The 24,286-nt window shown below is 62.8% G+C and overlaps 4 protein-coding genes across 7 annotated transcripts; 2 read left to right on the forward strand and 2 right to left on the reverse strand.

Moving 5' to 3' along the window:
* The first annotated feature begins 1,243 nt into the window (after positions 1 to 1,243).
* PDE4C (phosphodiesterase 4C) lies at positions 1,244 to 8,052 on the forward strand. 3 transcript variants are annotated; one of them, XM_050321230.1, is made up of 15 exons: positions 1,246 to 1,437; positions 3,157 to 3,345; positions 3,425 to 3,461; positions 3,571 to 3,635; positions 3,755 to 3,804; positions 4,332 to 4,444; positions 4,580 to 4,673; positions 5,063 to 5,241; positions 5,324 to 5,422; positions 5,493 to 5,657; positions 5,755 to 5,854; positions 5,943 to 6,097; positions 6,185 to 6,307; positions 6,484 to 6,666; positions 6,752 to 8,052. In XM_050321230.1, the coding sequence occupies exons 1-15, from the start codon at positions 1,289 to 1,291 to the stop codon at positions 7,268 to 7,270; spliced, it is 2,220 nt and encodes a 739-aa protein (XP_050177187.1). In that variant the 5' UTR covers positions 1,246 to 1,288; the 3' UTR covers positions 7,271 to 8,052. The 3 variants fall into 3 exon arrangements, with proteins under 3 accessions (XP_050177189.1, XP_050177187.1, XP_050177188.1); XM_050321231.1 differs by lacking the exon at positions 1,246 to 1,437 and adding an exon at positions 1,856 to 2,306; XM_050321232.1 differs by lacking the exon at positions 3,755 to 3,804 and having other exon boundaries at positions 1,244 to 1,437; positions 3,571 to 3,622; positions 4,242 to 4,444.
* Positions 8,053 to 9,623: 1,571 nt separating this feature from the next.
* On the forward strand, positions 9,624 to 14,506 carry RAB3A (RAB3A, member RAS oncogene family). Its single transcript, XM_050321238.1, has 5 exons — positions 9,624 to 9,702; positions 11,075 to 11,302; positions 12,031 to 12,149; positions 12,250 to 12,374; positions 12,742 to 14,506. Exons 2-5 carry the CDS (start codon positions 11,075 to 11,077, stop codon positions 12,930 to 12,932), a joined length of 663 nt encoding a protein of 220 aa, XP_050177195.1. The 5' UTR covers positions 9,624 to 9,702; the 3' UTR covers positions 12,933 to 14,506.
* Positions 13,964 to 18,019, reverse strand: MPV17L2 (MPV17 mitochondrial inner membrane protein like 2). Of its 2 annotated transcripts, XM_050321243.1 has the most exons (6): positions 18,007 to 18,019; positions 17,238 to 17,432; positions 16,616 to 16,786; positions 16,106 to 16,182; positions 15,886 to 16,014; positions 13,964 to 15,756 (listed from the first exon to the last, which is right to left on the reverse strand). In XM_050321243.1, the coding sequence occupies exons 2-6, from the start codon at positions 17,410 to 17,412 to the stop codon at positions 15,703 to 15,705; spliced, it is 606 nt and encodes a 201-aa protein (XP_050177200.1). In that variant the 5' UTR covers positions 17,413 to 17,432; positions 18,007 to 18,019; the 3' UTR covers positions 13,964 to 15,702. The 2 variants fall into 2 exon arrangements, with proteins under 2 accessions (XP_050177200.1, XP_050177199.1); XM_050321242.1 differs by lacking the exon at positions 18,007 to 18,019 and having other exon boundaries at positions 17,238 to 17,531.
* A 657-nt stretch (positions 18,020 to 18,676) lies between these two features.
* Positions 18,677 to 24,262, reverse strand: DUS3L (dihydrouridine synthase 3 like). The gene is made up of 13 exons (XM_050321235.1): positions 24,216 to 24,262; positions 23,491 to 23,815; positions 22,804 to 23,373; positions 21,922 to 21,963; positions 21,669 to 21,821; positions 21,470 to 21,586; positions 21,053 to 21,118; positions 20,861 to 20,971; positions 20,419 to 20,515; positions 19,869 to 19,944; positions 19,353 to 19,541; positions 19,128 to 19,256; positions 18,677 to 18,867 (listed from the first exon to the last, which is right to left on the reverse strand). Exons 1-13 carry the CDS (start codon positions 24,260 to 24,262, stop codon positions 18,795 to 18,797), a joined length of 1,995 nt encoding a protein of 664 aa, XP_050177192.1. The 3' UTR covers positions 18,677 to 18,794.
* Between the last annotated feature and the right edge of the window lie 24 nt (positions 24,263 to 24,286).

Consider the following 24,286-nt stretch of genomic DNA (forward strand, 5'->3'; position numbering starts at 1 on the left):
CAGGGTTGGCCTGGCCCTGCCCGAGGTGACCTCAGTCCCTCCCGCAGTGGCTGCAGGGCTATTTTTGGGCCATTCCCCCTGTCCCGTGCCTCTCCCAGCCCGGCTTGCAAGGGACAGCGTGGAGCTGGCACAGCTGAGGGTCATGGCTCTGGTGTCACTTGTCATCCACCCCTGCAGACATGTGGGGACAGTGACAGCCCGACAGGGACTGGCTGTCCTGGGGTCAGGGACTTGCTGTCCTGTGGCCAGTCCTGTCTCAGCTGTCTGGGGGCTGCTGGCTGCCAACCAGCCTGGGGGGTTCTTCCCCCTCACCCCCATGCCCTGATGTCCCTCTGTCCCAGCACCCCTCCGTCCTGATGTCCCCACCATCGTGCCTGCAGTCCCTTGGAGGTGAGGGTGACCCCCCCCACTCGGTGTGTTTTGGGGTCCCCACCGCTCCTGCCGTGGTAGGGGAGGAGGCCCTGTTGTTGTCCCCCCTGGCTCCCTGCCAGCTGCCGGATATTCCTGTGGCCGCTGGGAACAGCAGGTATCCACATCCTGCTGCATCAGGCTGGGCAGCTGCCAGCTCCCACGGCCAGGCCGCTGGGTCACCCACGGTGCCACTGTCACTGGCTGGACCTCGTCCTGCTGCTCCCTGTTGCCCTCAGGAATGGCCCCAGGAGGGGGCTTGGCACTGCACCAGGGAGGGGCTGGGCCACCATATGGGGTGGGTTTGGCTCTCACTGGTCCCTCGGTGGCACCGTGGCACACCCACACCGTGTGTTTGGGATGCTCCAGGCTCATCCATGTCCCTTGGTGGCACCGTGGCATGTCCACTCCGCATGTCCAGGATGCTCCAGGCTCATCCATGTCCCTCGGTGGCACCGTGGCACAACCATACCGTGTGCCTGGGATGCTCCAGGCTCATCTGTGCCCCTCGGTGGCACCGTGGCACGTCCACTCCGTACGTCTGGGTCACTGAGGGAGCCGTGTGGCATTTTTTTCCGTGTGTCCAGGCAGAGCACCCCTGCCCTTTCGGGAGCAGCTGCCGCCTCGGGGAGACAGCAGGGTGGCCGGTGGCACCGGGCCAGCGAGGGGCCACGTGCCCGGGCCGCCAGGAACACCGGGGGGGGACCCGTTCCCTGCGCCGGCTGCCGGAGCCAGACAGTTGTTTAATTTCCCAGGCGCAGGGCGGGAGGGGGATGGAAAGTTTCCCGGGGCCGCCGGGGCCGGGACGGCCGCACGCTTCCTGCTCCGCACCGGGGGCGGCGGGGCCGCGCCGCCGTGCCGGGGGTCCCTGAGCCGGGCCATGCTGCCCACCCCGCACCCCTCGCCGGGGGCTTCTCCGGCAACGTCCCCCCGCAATTCCCCCCGCAATTCCCCCGTCCTCTTCAGGAAGCTCCTGATGAACCAGAGCATCCGCCTGCAGCGGCGCTTCACCGTGGCGCATCCCCTCTGGTAAGGGGGGGACGCTGGCGGGTCCCCGGGGGGAGTGGTGGCACCAGGCTGTGCTGCCGGGATGGGGTCAGGGGACCCCCCCTGTGCTGCGGCGCGTCCTCAGGGCTGTGGGCCCACGGGGACGGGAGGGGGACGAGGAGGGGACAGTGGGTGTCCCCACATGGCTAGGGGCTGAGCCGGGCAGAGGGAGCCGCTGGACGAGCGCGGCTGAGCACGGACACGCTCATTGCAGCGATGGCCAGGCAGGGACCCGCGGTGGGGCTGCCCGGTGGGGAGGGAGGGGGGCTTTTCCCTCCAAATCAAGGCACCAACCCACCCGCCGCGGCACCTCCCTGCCCTCCCCAGCTCGGAGCTCTGTAGGGGTGATTTTGGGTGCCCCCCTGGGTGCTGGTGGGTGCCGGCCCCACCTGCGTGAGCTCTGCAGGGCTCAGCACATCCCTCCGCAACAGCAACAGCAACTATTTATAGCGGCCCCGGCCCCCCCCTACCCCGGCACGGGCACAGCTCGGCCATTAACGCCGAAACGAGGGGGGTTAATTCGGCACCAGCCCCTTGGCGGGGGCTCGTGTCCCCCGGAGCCGTGCCCTGCGGTGGCAGCGGGGTCAGAGGTGGTGGCACGGGGCCGGGAACAGACGCGGGCATCACCCGCGGGGCCGTCGGAGGGACAATGCGGCTTTGTGTCCCCGGTACCATCGGGGATGGGAAGGCGAGGCAGGAAAACAAGGGGCTGCGGGGATGGCATGACGCGGTGCCGGCTGGCACTGCCACTGCCACTGCCGGGGACGGCCACGCCACAGGGACCGGGGCTGCCGGAGCGGGACGATGCTGCCGGGCAGCCGGTGCCCGTCCCGGAGGCACTCCTGCATCTGGTAGGTGCTGGGCTCCCGCTGGGGACAGGGTGGTCCCAGTGGCATCGGCGCTTTCCCAGTTCACCCAGTGCTCCCCGTCCCCACGGCGGTGGCGGCTGCGGGAGGGGACAGGCGCTGGATGGCCCTGGCTGTGTCCCTGCTCCGCGCAGCCTTTCCCATGACCCCGGGGCCAGCTGAGCAGGAGGGGGGGGTGAGGCGATCGCGGCCAGCTTGGGGACACTGCAGGGTCACCATCCCTGTCCCCATGTCCCCTGTCCCCCTCCCCCAGTGGATGCACACGGCTGCCAGGTGACTCCGGTTGAGCCGCCTCCGGGCTGCCACCAGCACGTCCCCAAGGGCCAGGGCTTGGCTTCTGTGGTGTTTTCTGTCCTTCGATGTCCCCTGGCTCTGTGCCGTGGCTGGGACACTGTCCCCTCCATGGGACACGGCACCCCCGAGCCGGGGCTGATGGAGGCTTTGGGGCTCTGGGGGATCTGGGATCATTGTGCTGAGGACAGGGCAGGGATGGGACAGGCAGGAGTCGGCCCTTCCCGGGGTCTCTGGAGCTTCAGGGCAGGGGGGCCTGTCCCGTCTGGGTGACATGGGACAACCTGGCTTGGCTGGCAGGGAGCTGAGGGGGTCCATGTGCACTGAGTTGTGCCCATTCTCAGCAGCGGGTGAAGGAGCTGGCAGGGCCAGGCTGGGAGGTGACTGGTGTCACCACAGGGGCCACCAAACCGGGCTGAATGGGACGATGGCCCTGAGAGCCCGGCAAACCCCGTGGCATCCCATGGGCTGTGCCCCCACACCTGCGGGCTGAGGCCGCTGTGCCACCCGCCCCGTGCCAGCCTTGACTCCTCTCCCCTCGCAGCTTTGACCTGGAGAATGGCCCCCCAGGCCGGGGCACGCTGGACCCCCAGGCCAGCCCGGGCGCGGGGCTGGTCCTGCAGGGCACCTTCTCCCACGGGCAGCGCCGCGAGTCCTTCCTGTACCGCTCCGACAGCGACTACGACCTGTCCCCCAAAGCCATGTCCCGCAACTCCTCCATCGCCAGCGACCTGTGAGTGTCCCCCGATCCCTCACATGCCCCGGGATCCCCGCTCCCTTCCCTGAGGCTCCCGCTCCCTTTGCTCCCGCAGGCACGGAGAAGACATGATCGTCACGCCGTTCGCCCAGGTAGGGGCCACCCCTGTGCCCTGCCCGGGAGGGGACACGGCCCGTGCCCAGCACCCAGGTGGGTGTCCCTGGAGGGACAGCCTGGCCCCAGCCCCCTCTCGCCCCCCAGGTCCTGGCCAGCCTCCGCACCGTCCGCAGCAACCTCACCCACCTCCAGGACCGTGCCGGCATCAAGTGAGTGGGCCGTGGGGTGGGGAGGGCGAGGGTCTCACCTGGGTGGGGGACCCCGACCCATGGTAAGGGAGAGGGCACCACTGTGGGGGCCCTGATCGCTCAGCCCCCGTGTTTCACAGGCGAGGATCCAGCAGCAGCCTGCCCTCTGGGAGCAAGGCCAGCCTGTCCGGTGAGTGCTGGGGGGGACCACGGTGGGGATGTTTTGGGGCTGTCCCTAAGCCCCCAGGGTGGGTCCCGCTGTGCCCCGGGGTGGTGGGTACAGCCCCCTCCAGGCAGGGCAGAGCCGCAGCTTTGCCCTTTGGGATCCATGTCTGGTTTTCGGCAGCTCCTCCCGCCTGGCCGCCCTTCGCGGCGGTGGAAAAGCTCCCGTTGACGTCAAACCTTCCATTAATAAAACCCGGCGGTGAGCGGGGCCCCGCGGGAGCCCGGCTGCCCCCGGGGCTGGCTGTCACCCCACGGGACACTGTGGCACGTGGGGCTGCCACGCCATGGGGATGGTGTGATGGGGCCAGGCCCTGCTGCCCAGGGATGCCCGACCCCGGCCCCCGCGTCCCCCCGCGCCCCCGGCCGCCCCGCTCGAGGGCTGTGAGCCACCACCCCGGCGAGCCCCCGGGTTTGGGGCGGCACAAGCCCCCCTGTGCCGGGTGGTCGCGCCGTTGGCAGCTCCCTTGCCAAGCTGGCGGGTGCCCCCAGCAGAAGATGCCCACCAGAAGCTCTCGCGGGAGACCCTGGAGGAGCTGGATTGGTGCCTGGACCAGCTGGAGACGCTGCAGACCAGGCACTCGGTCAGCGAGATGGCCTCCAACAAGGTAAGGGTCCCTGGCATGGTCACCTTGGGGAGCATGGGGACCCCTGCACCACTGAGCCCCCTGGGATGGGCAGCCAGGGGGTCCTGTGGGCCCTGCGTGCCCCCCACGCTGCTGAGCTCTGCCCACCACCTGCAGTTCAAGCGGATGCTGAACCGGGAGCTGACGCACCTCTCGGAGACAAGCCGCTCCGGGAACCAGGTCTCCGAGTACATCTCCAGCACCTTCCTGGGTGAGGATCCCCCACCCCAGGGACACCACCGGGGTCACCTCTCTGCTCTGTGCCCGCTTGCTTCTTGTGGAGGGATGAAATGGAGGGAAAAGGGGGGGGACTTTCCCAGGTGTCCTGGTGGGATTTGCTGCTTTGTCCTGGCTGGGTGTGCTGGTGCATACTGGTGTATACTGGTGCACTGGGGCTGTTGGGTAAATCCCTGTGGGCCTGGAAGGGTGTCCTGGGCAGGGTTTGGATCCCCAGTGCAGGGCAGTGATGGGAAGTGCTGGGCACCCCCCATGCAGCCCCCAAATTGTCATGACATCACGGTGTTACTTGTGCCACATCATTGGGATGTTAGGGGGGAATTTGGGCTCCCACCCTGCTCACGCCCCCCGGTGCCACCCCAGACAAGCAGCACGAGGTGGAGATCCCCTCGGCGCTGGCCAAGGACAAGGAGAAGGAGCGGAGGAAGCGCCCCATGTCCCAGATCAGCGGCGTCAGGAAGCTCACGCACGGCTCCAGCCTCGCCGCCGCCGGCATCCCCCGCTTCGGGGTGCGCACGGACCACGAGGGGCTGCTGGCCAAGGTGGGCTTGGCACGGGTGACCCGCCCAACCACAGGGTCCCTGGCGCCAGCCCCCCATGGACCTCCGTCCCTCTGGTCCCCAGGAGCTGGAGGACACCAACAAGTGGGGGCTCAACGTGTTTAAAGTCGCCGAGTACTCGGGGAACCGCCCGCTGACCGTCATCATGTACAGCATCTTCCAGGTGAGTATCCCAGCGGATCGTCCCTGTCCCCCTGCCCAGACGGGGACGAGCCACCTCCCGCCCCCTGCAGGAGCGTGACCTGATGAAGACCTTCCGCATCCCCGTCAACACCTTCATCACCTACATGCTGACGCTGGAGGACCATTACCACGCCGACGTGGCCTATCACAACAACCTCCACGCCGCCGACGTGGCGCAGTCCACCCACGTCCTCCTCTCCACGCCTGCCCTGGAGGTGATTTCCCTGGTCTCCTGAGGCCACGGAGGTGGCACACCAGGTGTGTCTGGCAGGGTTGTAACGCACCAGCAACTCCTTCTCCCACCGTTCCCAGGCTGTCTTCACGGACCTGGAGATCATGGCTGCCATCTTCGCCGGCGCCATCCACGATGTTGACCACCCCGGCGTCTCCAACCAGTTCCTCATCAACACCAGTGAGCTGGGGAGCAGGGATAGAGCTTAGGGGGGGTGTGGGGGACCCCGCCCAGGAGCCCCCCCAGGGTGACTGGTGCCCTCTGGCAGACTCGGAGCTGGCGCTGATGTACAACGACGCCTCGGTGCTGGAGAACCACCACCTGGCCGTGGGCTTCAAGCTCCTCCAGGAGGAGAACTGCGACATCTTCCAGAACCTGAGCAGGAAGCAGAGGCAGACCCTCCGAAAAATGGTCATCGACATGGTATGGAGGGGGAGCTGGACCACCCTGGGGTGGGGGTCTGGGCTGAGGGGGTCAGACTGAGCCCCATTCCCGGCTTGCCATGCCCAGGTGTTGGCCACGGACATGTCCAAGCACATGAACCTGCTGGCTGATCTGAAAACCATGGTGGAGACCAAGAAGGTGACCAGCCTGGGGGTGCTGCTGCTGGACAACTACTCTGACCGGATCCAGGTGGGCACGGGGACACGGCTGGGAATCCTTCCTGGCACTGCGGACACCGGCACTGCTCTGGGCGGCTGGGACATCCTGCCTGCTGACTCCCAAACACGGCTGGCCCTGGCCAAGGGTTCCTGGCACAGCGTGGGGGTGGTCCCAGGGGACAAAGGACACGGTGGCTGTGCCCACAGGTCCTGCAGAACATGGTGCACTGCGCCGACCTCAGCAACCCCACGAAGCCCCTGGAGCTGTACCGGCAGTGGACTGACCGCATCATGGTGGAGTTCTTCCACCAGGGAGACCGGGAACGGGAGAAGGGCATGGAGATCAGCCCCATGTGCGACAAGCACACCGCCTCCGTGGAGAAGTCCCAGGTGGGGCGGTGGCCTGGGGATGGGGTGGGGGGGTGCAGGGCTGGGCCGGGGGCTCAGCTCTGCCCCTCACCCCTTTCCTTCCCAGGTGGGCTTCATTGACTTCATCGCCCACCCGCTGTGGGAGACGTGGGCCGACCTGGTGCACCCCGACGCCCAGGAGCTCCTGGACACGCTGGAGGACAACCGGGAGTGGTACCAGAGCATGATCCCTCGCAGCCCATCCCCTCCGCCCGAGGGACCCGGCGCATCCCCCGCCAACACCGACAAGTTCCAGTTCGAGCTGACCCTGGAGGAGGAGGAGGAGGAGGAGGAGGGTGAGTCAGACACGGAGCTGGAGGGGCCGGAGAGCCCCCTGGACGAGGACAACAGCGGCTCCAAGACACCGGGCACGGACGACTCGGAGTCGGCTGACACCAAGCATTTGTCCCCCGGCCCCGGGGACTCGCCCGTGCCCCGCCCCAGGGACGTGGACAACCGGCAGGCACTGGAGGGGACGCTGCCCAAGGACGGTGGCGGCGGGTGCTCCGTGCCAGGGCCCGAGGACAGCCAAGGGCTGTGCCTGGACACGGAGGGCAACGTCACATTCCTGTCCCTGGGCACGTAGCAGCACCGGCCGGGGGGTCCCCTCACTGCCACGGGGACGTGGGACTGGGCACTGCCCTGGTCGGTGCTGGGGACAGCGGGGAGCTGGCAGTGGCACCACACAGGGCGTGGAAGGACCCAGATCGTGTCCCCATGCGGGATCTGGGCAGGTCCTGATGGACATGAGGGCGCTGCTCGCCCTCTCCCATCTCCCACCAGATGCTGGGAAAGGTCCCTGTCCCCTTCAGACAAGGCTTGGGGACACTGTGCTCCAGCCCCAGCCCAGCCCTGGGGATGTCACGCCCCACAGGGCTCCAGGAAGGGGTCCCCCACAGGGCTGGGGCGCAGCCAGAACCATTCCAGCACCTTTCCAGGTGGCTCCTCACAGGACAGCAGCCCCACAGTGGGACGGGGAGGTGGGTGAAAGGTGCTGGTGACACCCCCAGCACGAGGGACCCCCAGGCACCAGCGCACGGCACGGGCACGAGTCAGGGGTTTATTTATTTGGGGACAGGTTCACTTTTTAAAGCCTTTTGTAGCTCACTTTTTACTCCGAGCCTCTCCGAGGCCGCACTCACGTGGACATTTGGGGCGGAAGGACTCATTTTCGGCGCGAAAGGTCACGTTTCTGTTCCGTGATCACTGAAAATGCTGCGTTTTTAATTCACACTACGGGCCCCGGCGGGTGCTGTGACCTCCCCCACCCCTGTGTCTCCAGCATCCTGCCCGGGGGCGGCGCCCCAGGATCCTTTTGGATTTTCCTTCACCTTTCCAGAGATTAAACCCGGTTTGTTGCACCCTAAACACGAGCCTCGTAAGTGCCTCTTTGCCTTGGAAGTGCCTTTTACCGGTGTCACGGGAGCCATGCCAATGTCCCCAGGGACCGGCGTGGTTGGTGGCCCCGGCGGGCACCGGGGAGGGCCTGGAACAAAAGGAGCTCCTCCCTGGAAACGCCGAGATCCATCACTGGCAACCACGGCCTGCTAAGGTAAATATTTAATCGCCGGCTTGGCGCGGCGCGGGGCCCGTTCCCGGCTCTTCCGCATTGCTCCCAAGGGTGATTTATCTCCGCAAACACGTCCCCACCCCTGGCACTGCCCTGCCACTGCCCTGGCACGTGGGAGCCCCCCGAGGCTCTCGCCCCCTGCCCGCCCCACGCCCTCCCCGTGGCAGCAGCAGGGCCTTGGGAGCTGGATGAGCCTTTGCCAGCCCAGGTGGATTCCAGGGATGGGCTGGGAGCGCCGGAGCCTCACGGGGTGGTCGTCCCTGGTGGGTGCTGGGTGTCCTCCTGCCTCTCCTGGGGGAGAGGGGCTGTGCTGAGAGGGGCCAGCTGGGGTTCTGTGCCCCCAGAACTCCTCGAACCCAGGTCTGTCCCAGACTCTGCAGGGCAGGAGCTGGTGGGATAAAAAGCCCTTTTCATCCCGAGCTGTGGCTGAGGGGCTGCAGAATCCATGGACGAGGAGGGGAAGGTGGGGGGCAGCACTCATGGTCCATCCCTGTGGCTGGATCCATCCCTATAACTGGATCCATCCCTATAACTGGATCCATCCCTATGACTGGATCCATCCCTAAGCCTGGATCCATCCCTGCGCCCGGATCCATCCCTGCCTCCCGGCCATGCTGTTGTCGCTGGGAGCTGTTGCTGTCTCCTCACTGTGGGCTCTCACTGCCCACCTGGACAGCACCCACCGTGCCCGGCAGAGCCCGGGGGGTGTCCGGGAGGTGTCCGGTTCTGTCCCCCCGGGGCTCCGGGTCCTGGATAGATCTCTGTGGGGCTGCACAGGGACAGCGGCCATTGAGACCCCCCGGGCAGGGCAGGGCAGGGCAGTGCCCAGAAGGCTCCGGGCAGGGCAGGGCAGGGCCCAGGAGGGTCCCGGGGCCCCGGGCAGGGCAGGGCAGGCCCGGGCAGGGCGGTGCCGGGGCCGCCATATGCTGCCTGCCCTAATCCCCGCTGGAACCTGAGGGCGAGGGAGGACATGGCCGCCCACCTGCGCACCAGCCCCGCCTCAGCGCCAGGCGCCCCGCCAGGGTAAAGAGCAGCCCGATCGCCACTGCCACGCTTAGGGCAGGCGTCGCGATATAGGGAGCCATGTCGCGACAGCGAGGCTGTGAGACCTCTTCCCTACCCCCGTGAGCGGGAATGGTCCGCTCCGCTCCCCCCGCCCGCGCGGCGCGTGGTTCCCCCCGCGCCTCACAGCGCGCGGCCGGACCGCACCACCACGCGCGGCCGAGGGGGGCCGCGGCGCCCAACACAGCGCCGGGAGGGGGGGGCTGCCCCCCCCCCTCCGCCTCCCCGCTGTCCATCACCGCGCGCCGCCGGGCCAATCAGCGCCGCGCTCCGGGGCGCGCCCGTGACGCGAGGCTCATTTGCATAGAGGGCCACGCCCCTTCTGCCGACGTCACCCGGGGTCCGCATCTGCTGCAGTCGCTGCGGGAGGAGCAAGCGCGGCAGAGGTGAGACCCCCACCCCATCACCGGGACCCCCGGGCCCCCGGCACTCCCGGCACTCCCCCACCCCCGCACCCAGGGGTTCGCCCGGCAGCCGGCAGGGAGGGGCGGCTGCGGCGGGGGAAGGCGGCGGGCGGGGGGCGGAGGGTGGGGGGTGATGGTGATGATGATGATGGTGGTGATGATGGTGATGGATGCGGCGCGGGGCGGGGGCTGCGCAGGGTCCCCGTGGGAGGGCGCAGGGGGTGCGGCGGGGACCGAATGGGTGCAGGGGTCGGGCAGGGGTGGGCGCGCCTTCCTGCAGCGTCTTGAGCGACCCCTGTCAGCGCCCTGAGCCCCCCAATAGGACCCTGCACCCTCCTTGCAGCGCCCTGCGCGCCCCCATGAGCGCCCTGCGCCCCCACCCATCAGCATCCCGAGCCCCCTCCTGTAGCACCCTGCACCCCAGTGAGCGCCCTGCATCCCCTCCCCATCAGCATCCCGACCCCCCTCCCTGTAGCAGCCGGCGCCCCCCCCCTCCATCAGCACCTTGAAGCCCGCAGCGCTTCCCAGCATCCCTGTGCTCCATCCTGCATCCCCCCGCACCAGCCCTGGGTGGGCACCCACCTCTGTGTGTCCCCCCCCTTGCCTGGCATCAGCACCCCCCGGCACCCCGTGACACCCCCTGGCACCGTGTGGCACCCCGGGCACCGTGTGGCACCCCCGAGCACCGTGTGGCACCTCGCCGTGCCGTGTCACCGCGCTGGTGCCATTTTGTGGGGGAGATGCAGGAGAGGCTGCAGTGGCGTCCCGGCCGCACCTGCCGATGCCACGGCAAATCCCGGCATCCACGGCAAATCCTGGGGGCCACAGCAAATCCCGAGGGCTGTGACAAATTCTAGGATCCACAGCAAATCCTTGGGGGCCACAGCAAACCCCAGGATCCGTGGCAAATCCTGGGATTCACAGCAAATCCCTGGGGGCCACGGCAAACCCCATGATCCGTGGCAAATCCTGGGATCCACAGCAAACCTTCTGGGGGGCCACAGCAAACCCCGTGATCCACAGCAAACCTTCTGGGGGTCACAGCAAATCCTGGGGGGCCTTGGCAAACCCCGGGATCCACAGCAAACCCCAGGACCCACGGCAACTCCTGGGGACCACTGCCAATTCCGAGGGCTGTGGGAAGCCCCGGGATCCACGTGCCCCACATTTACCGTGGGCCCCCCTCGCTGGGGGTGACAGGAGGTGCCCTGTCCGAGCCCTGTGGGGCGAGTGACCCACTGAGACCACCCCACGGCCCATCCCAAGCCGGAACACGCCAGATCCACGCCCGCAGCGTCGGGAATCTGCTCCGAGCAGGGCCTGGACCGTCAACGGCCTCTCCCCTGCCTTGCAGATGGCATCGGCTACCGACTCCCGCTATGGGCAGAAGGAATCCTCGGACCAGAACTTCGACTACATGTTCAAGATCCTGATCATCGGGAACAGCAGCGTCGGGAAAACCTCCTTCCTGTTCCGGTACGCCGACGACTCCTTCACGCCCGCCTTCGTCAGCACCGTCGGCATCGACTTCAAGGTCAAGACCATCTACCGGAACGACAAGCGCATCAAGCTGCAGATCTGGGTGAGACCCCCGGGCCCCCACGGCGGGCTGGGAGGGGTGGTCGCCTTGGGGCTGCTCCGCCCTATGGGGCTGGAAGGGCTGGAAGCGCCGGGAGCGGCGCTGGAAGCACCGGGAGGGGATGTGTCCTCGGGGACCTTGGGGACACCCAGAGCGCCCCGAGGGGTGTCACTGTGTGCTGGGGAGGACATGGTGGGGGGGGACACATCCCCAGGGACCCCTGGAGCACCTCAAGGGATGCCACTGTGTCCCCAGGGGTGACGTGGTGGGGAGGGACATGTCCCCATGAACCTGGAGGGCCTTTGGAGAGCCCTGAGGGCGATGCCAGGGTGGGGAGGGACGTGTCCCCAGGGCTCTCAGTGGCACCTGGAGCACCCCAAGGGGTGTCACTGTCCGCCCCAGGGGTGACATGGTGGGGAGGGATGTGTCCCCAGGGACCTTGGTGGCACCAGAGCATCCCGAGGGGTGTCCTTGTGTCCTCAGGGGTGATGCTGGGGTGGGAAGGGACATGTCCCCAGGGACCTTGGTGGCACTCAGAGTGCCCCAAGGGGCGTCACTGTGTCCCTGGGGGTGACATGGCGGGGAGGGACGTGTCCCCAGAGACCCCTTGCAAGCCCAGAGGGGTGTCACTGTGTCCCTGGGGGTGACATGGCGGGAAGAGACGTGTCCCCAGGGACCTCGGTGGCCCCTCCCAGGGGTGACATCCTGCTGTCCCCTCCCTCCCTGCCCAGGACACGGCCGGGCAGGAGCGGTACCGCACCATCACCACCGCCTACTACCGCGGGGCCATGGGCTTCATCCTCATGTACGACATCACCAACGAGGAGTCCTTCAACGCCGTGCAGGACTGGTGAGTGCCCCCCAGGACCTTCCCAGACAGCTCCCTACCACCCTGCTCAGCTCCTTCTCTCCCCCTCTCACCTATTATCCCTCCTCTCCTTCTCCCAAAGGTCCACCCAGATCAAGACCTACTCCTGGGACAACGCCCAGGTGCTGCTGGTGGGGAACAAGTGTGACATGGAGGACGAGCGTGTGGTGTCCTCGGAGAAGGGCCGCCAGCTCGCCGAGCACCTGGGTGAGTCGGGCACAGGGGGACGCTCCACCACGGCCATCATCCAACAAATAATTTAATTAAGGGCTTAATTCCCTCCCTGTAATTGCCCCAGCGATTCAACACTGGCTGGTGACTCGGCACCGGGGGTTTTGTTACCACCTTTAAACCCTCTGAGAGCTGCTGGGGAGGGAGGAATGGGGGAGTTTTTGGGCGAGGAGAACGAGGCGTCCCTGGCGGCGTGGGGGTGGGTTGGACACTGCGGGTTGGGCAGCTCATTAATATTTAACGAGGGGAGGAGGAGGAGGAGGAGGAGGAGGAGCTGTTGTGGGATGGAGGCAGGGCTGGAACCCTGATGTGTGTGTGCCCCCTGCCTTCCCCCTGGGTGCAGGGTTTGAGTTTTTCGAGGCCAGTGCCAAGGACAACATCAACGTGAAGCAGACCTTCGAGCGGCTGGTGGACATCATCTGCGAGAAGATGTCGGAGTCGCTGGACACGGCCGACCCCGCCGTCACCGGAGCCAAGCAGGGCCCCCAGCTCACGGACCAGCAGGCCCCTCCCCACCAGGACTGTGCCTGCTAGGGGCCAGCCACCCACCCTACTCCAAACCCCCCCAAAAACCGGTCAGTGCACCCCCCCCAACCTCCACCCCCTCCCCTCAGCCCCTCCTCTTGGGGATCCCGCGGGGGATTTGCTGCTGATATCTCCGAAAGGGCTGCGGCCCCTTTAGGAGCCCCCCCAGTTCATTAGGCTGTGCCCCCCCCCTCCCCCTTAATTTATTTTGAAGCCTGGGCTGGTAGAAAACTCCCCTCGTTCTGCTTTTAATCACTGTCCAAGGAACTGTCGCCCCCAGCCCTTCCCCGAGAACCCTCCCTTCCCTGGGGGACCCCCTGCCCTGGGGATTCCCTTCCCTGGAGGCCACCCCTTCCCTGAGAAACTCCTGCCCTGAGGACCCCCAATCCCTCGGGACCCCCTTCCCTGGGGGATCCCCTTGTCCTGGGGACCCCTCTGACCCTGGGACCCACTGCCCTGGGAGACCCTCCTGCCCTGAGAAGCCCCTTCCCTGGGGACCCTGTTCCCTGGGAACCCCCTTCCCTGGCCACTCCCTTACCCGAGAACCTCCTTTCCCAGGGGATCCCCTTCCCTGGGAGACACCCCCCCTACCTTGAGACCCCCAGGGTGTGGCTGCTTCCCCAGGACCCCCAAACCCCCTCTCCCTCTCTTCCTCCCTCCCCAGCCTGGCATTGCTCCCCTCCTTTCCCCCCCTCCAAGAGCTCCCGGAAGGGGATGAAGCTCTTTTGTTCCCGGCTTTTCCTGCCCCTCCAGCTGGATGGATATTTCCTGACTCTTGTTTATTTGTATAAATAGATGCTAATTTATGCTCCCGCCGTCTTCCTCCTTGTACATACAGAGATTCCTTGTAAATAGGCGTAGGAAGTGACGCTGTGACCTGCTGTGCTGTGGCCGTGGTGGTGCATTTATATATATATATATATATATTGATTTTTTTTTCTCTCTTTTTGTTGTTATTTCTCTTTTTTTTTTTTTTTTTTTTGTGTGTGGTAACCTTGCTTGTGAATATCACTTTTAAAAAAAACAAACAAACAAAAACAAAAACACAAAACAAAACCTCTTATTATTTAAAAGATTTAAAGGAAAAAAACCGAATTCATTTAAGTACATCAGCGAGGCCAAGCGACCTGGAGAGAATCAGCCCCCTGGGGGGAAAGGGAGGTTAGGGATGGGCTCGTGGTGGGAGGCAAGCAGAGAGTTGCTGGTTCGCTCCAGGGGTTTGGGAATCTCGTGTTCCTGTGGTACTGTGCTTCTGTGGAGACTGTGAATAAGTGGATATTCCCGTAGCAATGACAGAGCTGCCCTTTATTTATTTTTCTTGGAGCGCCGTGTCTTTGATTTCACAGGGTTTTCTTTTTTTCCCCCTTTCCCCACCCCCTCTATTCCATCTTCCTCCCTTTTCCTCCCTCCTCGTCCTCTTTTTTGTGAAGTTTACTTATGGAAGAGTTACACTGTACTGTACAAATGTCAAAAGTGTCAAAAAAAAAAAAAAAAGGAAAAAAAAAAAAAAAAGGGTACAATTTCCTAAAAATCACTGTATTAAAAAAGAAATGTCGTGACGAAATAAATCGATGCTGATCACACAGGTCCCTGGGGGTCGTTGTGGGCACGCAGGGGACAGTGAGGGGGTGGGTCCTCTGAGTTGCCAGAGAGAGAGGAGCCAAAATGATCTATTATCATTTTCCCAGCTGGCTCCTGCTGCTGGGGAAGGAGGGATCGTGTCCCTCCAGGGCTGTGACACGAGGAGGGATGAGAGCAGAGCTTAAGGCACAGCTTTAAGAGGAAAAAAAAAATCCCATTTAGGCAGTTTTCATTGATTCTGGAAATCATTCAGCTCCTGGGCGATGCAGGGAGTGTCCAGCTTGCCCAGGGCTGGTAGCAGAGGGATGGGATGGTCCAAATCCTGCCAAAATTTGCCTCCAACCCCCCGCCCCTGCTTCTCCAGCCGCCTCCCAGGCTCGGCAGAGCAGACGGGTGTGATCACACCCCTATTTATATCCCAGCGGGGAGGCTCCAGCCCCCACAGCCCGGGGGGAGGGAAGGAAAGGGGGGAATGGGGGGAACAGGAGCAGAGGGTGGGGGAGTGGAGTGATTCCATCCTTGAGCTGCAAGACAAAAAGCAGGAGGGGAAGGAATGAGGAGCTGCAGAGGGGGCATCATCCCTCTGCCAGGCAGGCAAAATGAATCGTGGAATGCTTTGGAGTGCGAGGGCAAAGCTCCCCCAGTGCCACCCGCCCTGCCACGGGCAGGGACACCTTCCACTAGCCCAGGGTGCTCCAGTCTGGCCTTGGACACTTCCAGGGATGGGGCAGCTGCATCTCTGGGCACCCTGTGCCTCCCCACCCTCACAGGGAAGAATTCCTTCCTGATTAATTAGTGAGGATCTGAGTGGCTGGAGTGGATCCGAGGAGGAGGTTGGAGAGGAGCAAGTTTGCTCTGGAGAGAGGGAACAAATCCAGCCTGGAGCAGCAGGGAAAGCACCAGAGCCCTTGCTGGGGGCTGCAGCAGCTCCTCACCCCGGCTCCAGGGGTACATCCCAGAAGAAATCACTTTACAGGTCATCCTGCAAACAGGAGATTGTTACCAACACAACCCCGACCCATCCTAATTAGCGGATGAGTTAATCAGCAAGAGGCACGTGGCTGGGGGGGGGTCTGGCCTTGCTGGTCTCCAGCCATGGCCCCCCTTGGGTCGATCAATCCCCAGTGGCCACAAGGCCCCCCCAAAAAAGGCCATTTGCTGCAGGCAGGAGCCTCTGGAAGTGCCCACATCCACCTCTCTATGCCTTGGCACTGCGCTGGTCCTCCTGCTTGGTGCTTGGGGTGGCTCTAGGCTGGAAAACAGGGATAATGGGATGAGCTGGGCACCCTCCAGAGTGGTAAAGGTGCCAGCCCAGGGCACATGAGCATCCCACCCTGTGTTTGAGGTGGGACAGGGACAGTCCCAGCCCAGGGGGACTCACCCTGTGCTTGAGGTAGGACAGGTAGGTGTCCCAGCCCAGGGTGACCACGTTGACGTAAACCACGCGGTAGGTGGGAGGGATGAAGAGGAAGTTCAGCAGCTGAGCCGCCGGCCACACGCACCAGTCGGCCTGTGGGGAGCAAGGAGAGCCCGCTGGATGCTTCCCACGGGATCCATGGCACGTGCCAGGGAGAAAAGGGAGAGCTCAGGGCTGGGCTCACCTTGTAAAGCTCCCAGAATTTCTCCTTGAGCTCATCCCAGCTCTCCTCCAGGGACTGGCCCTCCAGGGTGCCGATGCCTGTGGGGGCAGAGGGAGCACAGATGGGAATTGCCATCTCAGTGCCAGACGTGGAAATTGCCCCCCCCAAAACCCTCTCAGCACGGGAGGGAAGGGCACTGAAGCACCATCCAGAGGGAGGGAGCTCCAGGAAACAGAGGGGGAAGCAGAGGGGCTGCACTGATCTCTGGTGAGCAGGGACAGGACCCAGGGAGCAGCTGGAGCTGTGTCAGGAGAGGGTTGGGATGGATATTGGGAAATTCTTCCCCCAGAGGGTGGTGGGCACTGAATAGGCTCCCCAAGGCTGCCAGAGCTCAGGGAGTGTTTGGGGGGGATTTTTGGGTTGTCTGTACAGGGCCAGGGGTCGGACTGGGCGATCCTTGGGGCACCCTCCCGGCTCAGGAAATCCCAGGATTCCGCTCATCCCACCTGCAGCCCGCAGTGCCCCACGCACCCAGGAAGTACCAGGCGCCCAGGCCGGGCGATGCCACGAGCTGGTCGATCAGAACTTTCTTCAGCACCGTCCGGAGGCTCCGCACGCCCCGGGCTGGGAACGCCGAGTCCAGCCAGAGGTACCAGTAGTGCATCAGGGGGCCCAGGCTGCAGCCCACGGCAAACATCCGGCCTGGGAACAACACCAGGGTCAGGGGTGGAGGGTTTGCAGTGCCAGGGGCAAGGGTTGGGTGGGAGAGATGGGATATTGGGAAGGAATATGTGATTAATTCGTCCTCGTCGTCACAGGGAGGGAATTGAGGTCACGCTTTGGGCCTTTCCTGGAGCTGAATCCACTTTTGGGGGTCCCATAAATCACAGAATCCCAGAGTGGTTTGGGTTGGGAAGGACCTTAAAGCCCATCCAGTGCCACCCCCTGCCACGGGCAGGGACACCTCCCACTAGCCCAGGGTGCTCCAACCTGGCCTGGGACACTTCCAGGGATGGGGCAGCCACAGCTTCTCTGGGAAATCCATCCCAGCCCCTCCCCACCCTCCCAGGCAGGAATTCCTTCCCAACATCCCATCCCACTCTGGCAGTGGGAGTCACCCAGCCCGTCCTGCCCCCCACTCCCAGTCCCTCACCAGTCCTGCCCAGCTGGTGTTGGCTCTCGGGGTGCTTGCGGCGGTGCCACTCCTGCTGCAGGGAATCTCCGGCCGCCAGGAGGGCCCCGCAGCTCAGGGTGTTGGTGAGGAGCAGGAGCCTCCCCGTGAACAGCGATTTCCAGGAGCGCAGGAGCCGCCGGCCCCGCGACAGCATCCTGTGGGGAACAGCCCCCCCTGCGCTGGGCTCAGCGGGGAGCGACATCCCCCAGAGCCCTGTGCCTCCCAGTCGCTCCCAGTGCCCCCAGTTCGCCAGTCTGCGCCCCCCAGTTTGTCCAGTCAGTGCTTGTGCACCCTCCCAGTTCCCCTTGAGCCCCCAGTTTGTGCTCCTGTACCCTCCCCAGTTTGCCCAGTTAGTGCTTGTGTACTCTCCCAGTTTCCTCTGTGCCCCTCCCAGTTATCCACGCTGGGCCCCCCCAGTTCACCCAGTTAGTGCTTGTGTACCCTCCCTGTGACGCCCAGTTTGCCCAGTTAGTGCTCCTGTACCCCACCCCCGTTCCCCCTGTGCTCCCCAATGACCCTCCCAGTCCTCCCAGTCAGCCCCGTCACACCCTCCCAGTCCCCCCGTGACTCCTTCTGAGCCCACCCACACCTCCCCCTGGACCCTTCCCCCGTCACCCCAGCGCCCCCCACTTATTCCTGTACCCCCTGCGGGCCCCCAGTGCCCCTTCCTGGGCACCCCCCGGGCTCCCTGTGCCCCAAATTCCCCCCCAGTTCCCCCCAGTTCTCCCAGTGCCCCCCCCGCCACTACCGGGCGCTGCCACAGCCCGTACCCGGAAGAGGGCGCGTCACGTGACGAGAGCTCTTCCGGTTCCTGCGGCCATGACACCTACCGAGGCACAGGGCGCCGCCATGACACCCACCGGGCCACAGGGGGCCGCCATGACACCTGCCATGGGATTGAGGGGGGACAGGGGGACGCGGGGCTGCTCCAGGGGGTCCCCACGGTGCCCAAGCACTGCCCTGTCCCTTTGGGGTCTGCAGAGGGGCTGAGGGGGGGTGTCACCATGGGATCTGTCACCATGGGATGCCCCCGTTGAGGTGGCAGTGATGGGCATCAACAGCACTGCAGGGGCTGGGACTGCCACTCTCCCACCTCTGCTGGTGCCACCCAGGTCCCCAGGTGTGGGGACGCCGCTGAGACCCTCCAGGCTGACCCCCAACATGCACCCAAAGAGACTCGGAACCTCTGAGGGGCTCCTCTTTGGACCCCTGAACATCAGCTCTGGGTCCCTCTGGCTGTGGGGGGACAGCAGAGGGGGCAGGGGGAACAGTGCTGCTCCTTGTCCTTGGAGTCTGTCACTCCCAAGGACATCCTGGTAGGAACAGAGGCCTCCTGCTGAGCTGGGACAGCTCTGGAGGACAAAGATCCCTCCTGCCAGGACTGAGGCCTGGGGCAGGAAGGCAAAAAACCCACCAGCTTCTAAAAACATCAGCTTTATTTCACTTCTGAGCGCAGCTGAGGAATCCTGCTCCTCCAGACACCCCATCCCAACGCCTCCTCTTGCCTCCACGCCACGGGAAAGGGCCTGGTCAGCCCTATCTGTAGGAATTGGCCTTGTGTTTTGGCAGGAAGGTGAAGCTGGGGGGGACAGGGCCCAGGAGCAGCTCACTGGAAGAAAGAATCAATCACAGAATCAATCAAGAGACCTTAAAGATCATTTTGTTCCAGTCCCTTCCGCTAGCCCAGGTTGCTCCAAGCCTCATCCAAGCTTTGGGACACTTCCAAGGAAGGAAGACAAGGACAATGACAAAACCAAAGCCAAGGAGAGGTTTGTGTTCAGCCCACAGCTGTCACACCACCCTGTGGCTCTACAGGGGCTCTGCCACGTCCCTTTTTAGCAATGTAAATGAAATTCCACCTCTGATTACCTTATTTTAATCCAATCATCCACGTTCTGGCTGGCCATGAGTGTCTCCAGGTAGTCCCTCCCCAGGTAATACGGCGGCCGCTCGTTAATTCTCTGAGGTAGATGTTCCAATAATCCAACTGGAATGTACCTGGGACGGGATGGAACGGCAGTGAGCGCTGGAATTTAATTAAACACTGTTCAAAGATCCTCTTGGATCAATCCAGTTTTGGCTGGGCAGAGTTACCTGCACAGGAAAGAGAGCCATTCCAGCAGGAATTTCCTGGTTTTCTCCACTCCCTGAGTGTCCGACCCCCAGTGCTCGAGGCCGTAGTTGGTGAAGTCTTTGAGGATGTCAAACCTCTCCCCAGAGGAGATATCCCAGTGTCTCTGCTCCTTAATTTCGGTGAAAAGCCACGGTTTGATGAGTGCCCCCCTGCAGCCAAAAAAAAAAAAAAAAGGGGCAGTGTTATTCCCATCCCACATTGATGTTCCTGAAGATGCCAGCTGATTTTAGCCACTTCCCAGCCCTTTTCACCAGCCCATTTCTGCTTTAAATTTTGTCTCCCACTCCAACAAGAAGCTGCTGGAGCTTCCCACAGATACAAATTGATTTTATCAATTTTCAAAGCAGTTCCAACAAGAGGAAACTTCTCGTGTTTTGGGGTTGTTTGGGGATTTTTTTTAATTCCTTTTTTTTAAAAAAAAACAAACCTCTGGAACCAACAAAAGCTCAGAAGTGAAGGGAAACACAGGCACTTGCCTTGCAATCATGATTCCAGAAACTCCCATCTCCATGGCTCGATTTGCATCTTCGTAAGATAAAATATCCCCATTTCCTGCCCGGAAAGGAAGGAGAAGCCAGAGGTCAAAATGATCCATAAGGACAAGTCAAAATGAGTTAATCCAGGCACAGGATAGAATTCAAAAATGGACACAGAGTCCAAGAACCAAAGAGCCAAGGTCAGAGATTCCCAGGGATGTTTGTGATGGATGTTTATGATTTCCCTCACAAAGAAAAGAGGAGCCTTCTCCTCTCCTCTCCTCCACTCCCAGCTCCTACCTGGAAGGTCTGGGGATTGTCCGTGCCACAGGGCCCAAAAAGCACCTGGTAAAACCCAAGTGGCTCAAGTCCAACCTGTCCCTTCTCCTCATCCCCAAACACAGGCAGAGGTGCCGGTGATTCCGCCCAGCGATGCTCCAAACTTTCCCCAGGCTAAATATCACTGGGAATCTGTTTGGACTTTTTTTTTTCCCCCTTTTTTTTTAAAGGTATTTCAAACCAAACAGGTGAGGGGATAAGATCCACGTACCAAAGAGGGGCATGGGGCTGGCGATCTTGGCGCACTCGGCGATGTATTCCCAGTCGGCGCTCCGCGTGTACCGCTGCTCCCGGGATCGGCCGTGGAGCTGGGGGAGAGATCCCGGTCAGGCCTCGCTCCAGAGGCAGGGCAGGACGGCAGGAATGTGCTCCAGCAAAGGGAATCACCCCAGGGTGGGGTAGGGACAGGGCTTGGAGCAACCAGTCTGTGATTCCACGATGATGGATACAAGGCCCAGGAGCAGCGAGAAAAACACTTTCTGCTCCTGAATTTTCCTCTTCGATTAGCAGAGAACACTAAAAGGCAGCACAGATCTGCTCAGAGGGGTTTGAAAGAGCTGCTGAGCTGTGGGGCAGGGAAAGGTCACCCCCACCTTGTCCCCAGGCTGACGTGCAGAATTCCCAATCTCACACCACCACGAGCATTCCCGTACCGTGACCATGGATGCTCCCCACTCTCGGATCTTGGGGATGATTTTGTGAGCCACATTCATCTTTTCTTGCACTCCAGTCCGGATCTTCACCGTCAGGGGGACGTCCAGCACCTGCAGGAGTGGGAGAATGAGGCCAGGCCGAGGCAGGAGGTGGCTCCATCAGCTCCATCATCTCCAGGCACTCCGACTCACCGAGTTCATCCCGCGGACAATCTGTTCGAACTTGTTGGAGCGAGTCATGAGAGCACAACCTCCTCCCTGAGGGACAAAACGTGGCACAGTCAAGACTTTCCGCTTCCTTGCATAGCAAAGAGTCCTTGGAGCTGCTCAGGGAATGCAGGAAAGACTTGGAGCATCTCAAGGCTTGCAGAAAATGGATTCTTTAACAAAAAAACCCACCAGCCCGCAGCCCTCTCCTCCCAAATTCTGCCAGGAAACGACAGCCATTCCCTGCTCCCTGAGCAGCTTATTCACCTTCTTGCTGAGGTCCCAGTGCCCATAAATGAACTGGGAGCTCTGGATCAGCCTGGCAGGAGCAGATCAGGCAGTGTGGGATAAGGGAAAAGAGAAGGATCCACGGAAGGAAGCCAAACACGCCCCACAACTCACCTTCTTGTAGACCAGGTCAATGGGACACCCCACGTTGATGTCCACAAAATCCACCTCAATTGTCCTGTTCAGGAGCTCTGCACACTTGGTCATGGTGTCTGGGAAGGCTCCCTCCAGCTGTCAAAGGGAAGAGGCTTCCATGAGCTCCAGGGGCCGCTTTTCTCCTGGGAAGTTTGGTTATGGAGGTGACAATGCTCACCTGCACCCCAAAAATATCCTCGGTGTGGTGGCGTTTGAGCAGGGCCCACTCTGAGGACTGGCCCTGGAGCAGGTTGGTGCACACAGCCATCTCCCCACAGGTGACATCTGCTCCGAAGCGTTTGCAAATCCGTCGGAAAGGGAGGTTCCCGCACTGCCAGGGACAGCAGGGACAGGGATCGTCAGGAGATCCGCTCCGTTCCGACCACGGTAACAGAAAATTTTGACAGAAGGACATTAGTTATCAACCCTACCGTGGTCAGTGGAGCCAGGTAGAGCTTGCCTTGGATTTCCAGCTGGAAAGCAAGGATGGAGGAACATCAGCAGAGCTGAGCCAGCAGTGGTTAAGATCGTGGAATTGTAGAACTCAATAGAATGGTTTGTGTTGGGAGGGACTTTAAGGATCATCCAGTGCCACCTCCTGCCATGGGCAGGGATACCTTTCTCTATCCCAGGTTGCTCCAACCTGGCCTTGGACACTTCCAGGGATGAGGCAGCCACAGCTTCTCTTGGCAATCTGTGCCAGGGCCCTGCCCATCCTCACTGGGAGGAATTTTTCTTCCATATATAAGATATTCCAGTTTTTATCCCTCGCCTTGGGTAAAACCCAGTGGGAAAACCAGAAGAACCCAGGTTTTGTTTTAGAGGTTTTAGAACCTCAAACTGTTCCCAGGGAACATCTCACTTGGATAAAAGAAGCAGAAAATCAAACCACTCAAATTCTTTTCACTGCTCAGCTTGGAGAGAGCTCACAGGAATTACAGACATGGAGGTGAGAGGGACTGGCTTATGAAAGCAAGGATACAGGTGAGGAGGACAACCCAGCCCAGTCTCAGCTCTCCTTGCTCTTCCACCCTCCCTGACAGCTCAGCCCCTCCTTCCCAGGACCTGGAAAATCCAGGGGCTGCAGCTTCTCTTGGTTCTCACCCTTCCAAGGCCAGCTCCAGACCCGCGAGTTCCCACATCCTTCCTGTCGTGACAGGAACACAGAGCCCGGCAGCTCTGTCCTCTGCCTGCCTCCCCCAGCTAAAGGGTCTCAAAGGTGTCCCTAAAGGGCCTCTCTTCCATCTGTCCACCCACAATCCCCACCCCTGGAGCAGCACACAAGGGTCACCAGCCCTTGACCGGACCCTCACCTTCTTCTTCTCGCACGGCCGCAGCTTCGTGACGTCCTCGTCGGTCAGCGGGCCCACGGTTGGGATGGAGGGAGCAACCCCATCCCCTCGGGGGCTCTGCAAGGCCTCTGCTGTGGGATCTCCTCCCTGTTCCTGCAGCACAGGGCACTCGTGGCTGTCCCCATCCCCCAGCCCCTCCTGGGGAGCCGCGCAGTCGGACGCCTCTTGCTCCCCCGTGGCTTTGCCTCCCTTCCCGTCCCCTCCGCGGGGCTTGAGCCCACGCAGATACTCCTCAGCCTTCTGGAACACGAACTTCCTCTTGCGCAGCCGGTGCTGCAGGTCCTTGGAGAGGTTGTTCTTCACCAGCAGCTTCCCTTCCCACTGCTGGGCCAGGGCGGCGTTGACGATGTTCTGGTGGCCGTTGCCGAGGTGGGCGCGGGCGAAGCGACAGGTGACCCCGTAGGGACAGCGGCCGAAGGTGTCGAAGAGGACGCAGCGCTGGCCCAGGTCCGAGGGCTTCCCCGCCAGGTACTCGCCCACGTCGTGGAGGAAGCGGCAGCGGGGGCCGAAGAAGCACTTCCCTGGACTGCCCTTGGGAGAACACGGAGCGGGGTAAAGGCCTCGGCTCGGGTGTGGATGGAGCAGCACGGCCCAGGGGAGGCCCAACCTGTCCCAGCCCGCAGCTGAGAGCAGGGCCACATGTCCTACCTGTGTGACCGAGGGGCACAGCCTGCTCTGCTCGTAGTGCTTGGGTTTCATACACGGCCTGCTCTTGTTCTGCCCCCGGGCCCGTTTCCGCTCCAGGCGCTCCTTCTCCTCCGCTCCAGCACCTTCCTGGTTCTCCCCATCCTGGCCGAGGTCCTCTGCCCTCACCCGCTTGGCGGGGGGCTCGCTCTGGCAGCTGCTGACCTGCTCCTCCTCCTTCTTCTCCTTGTCCTCCTCCTTCTCCTCCTCACCGTCATCTCCCACCTGGCCACCTGGCTCGCTCCCAGCCTGCAGGAAGGCATGGAATTCCTCCTTGGAAGTGAGGAACCTGTGGAAACGCAGCGCCTGGGTCATCCTGGGCAGGCAGGGAGCAGGGAGAGGGGTGTCCATAGAGATGGGGGGCAGGAGGGTATGGGAATGTACTGGGGGGGTTATGGAGAGGTCGGGAATATACCAGGAGTTTACAAAGGGATGGGGCAGGAGGTTATAGAGGGATCAGGAACGTACTGGTGCCGTTATGGAGGAGCCTGGCACACACTGGGGGAGCTTTGGAGGAGCCACGAATGTACTGGGGTGGTTACGGATGGACCGGGCACGTCCAAGGGGAGCTACAGAGGGACCAGGGATGTACCGGGGAGGTGGGTATGGGGTGCCTGGGGGGGTGGCGGAGGGGCCGGGGGTGTCCCGGGGGCCGTGGCGGGGCCGGCCAGCCCCGATCCCGCACTCACCGGGCTCGAACCGGCGCCACTCCGGGCGCCGCCGCCGCCGCGGCCATGCTGCCGCGCGCCGCGATGACGTC

Source organism: Myiozetetes cayanensis, unplaced genomic scaffold (assembly GCF_022539395.1).
Source record: "Myiozetetes cayanensis isolate MyiCay16 unplaced genomic scaffold, myiCay2020 scf26, whole genome shotgun sequence".
Taxonomy (NCBI): domain Eukaryota; kingdom Metazoa; phylum Chordata; class Aves; order Passeriformes; family Tyrannidae; genus Myiozetetes; species Myiozetetes cayanensis.

Coding starts and splice junctions, on each gene's coding strand:
- PDE4C (XM_050321232.1), top strand. CDS start 1,289: ATGCTGCCCACCCCGCACCCCTCGCCGGGGGCTTCTCCGGCAACGTCC. Junction 3,346..3,424: donor TCCTCCATCGCCAGCGACCT/GTGAGTGTCCCC, acceptor TTGCTCCCGCAG/GCACGGAGAAGACATGATCG. Junction 6,098..6,184: donor GAAAAATGGTCATCGACATG/GTATGGAGGGGG, acceptor TGCCATGCCCAG/GTGTTGGCCACGGACATGTC.
- RAB3A (XM_050321238.1), top strand. CDS start 11,075: ATGGCATCGGCTACCGACTCCCGCTATGGGCAGAAGGAATCCTCGGAC. Junction 11,303..12,030: donor GCATCAAGCTGCAGATCTGG/GTGAGACCCCCG, acceptor CTCCCTGCCCAG/GACACGGCCGGGCAGGAGCG. Junction 12,150..12,249: donor TTCAACGCCGTGCAGGACTG/GTGAGTGCCCCC, acceptor CTTCTCCCAAAG/GTCCACCCAGATCAAGACCT.
- MPV17L2 (XM_050321242.1), bottom strand. CDS start 17,460: ATGTCGCTCCCCGCTGAGCCCAGCGCAGGGGGGGCTGTTCCCCACAGG. Junction 16,787..17,237: donor ACACCAGCTGGGCAGGACTG/GTGAGGGACTGG, acceptor TGTTGTTCCCAG/GCCGGATGTTTGCCGTGGGC. Junction 16,015..16,105: donor AATTCTGGGAGCTTTACAAG/GTGAGCCCAGCC, acceptor TGCTCCCCACAG/GCCGACTGGTGCGTGTGGCC.
- DUS3L (XM_050321235.1), bottom strand. CDS start 24,262: ATGGCCGCGGCGGCGGCGGCGCCCGGAGTGGCGCCGGTTCGAGCCCG. Junction 20,516..20,860: donor GGGGAGCATCCATGGTCACG/GTACGGGAATGC, acceptor TCTCTCCCCCAG/CTCCACGGCCGATCCCGGGA. Junction 19,945..20,418: donor CAGCCCCATGCCCCTCTTTG/GTACGTGGATCT, acceptor CTTTCCGGGCAG/GAAATGGGGATATTTTATCT.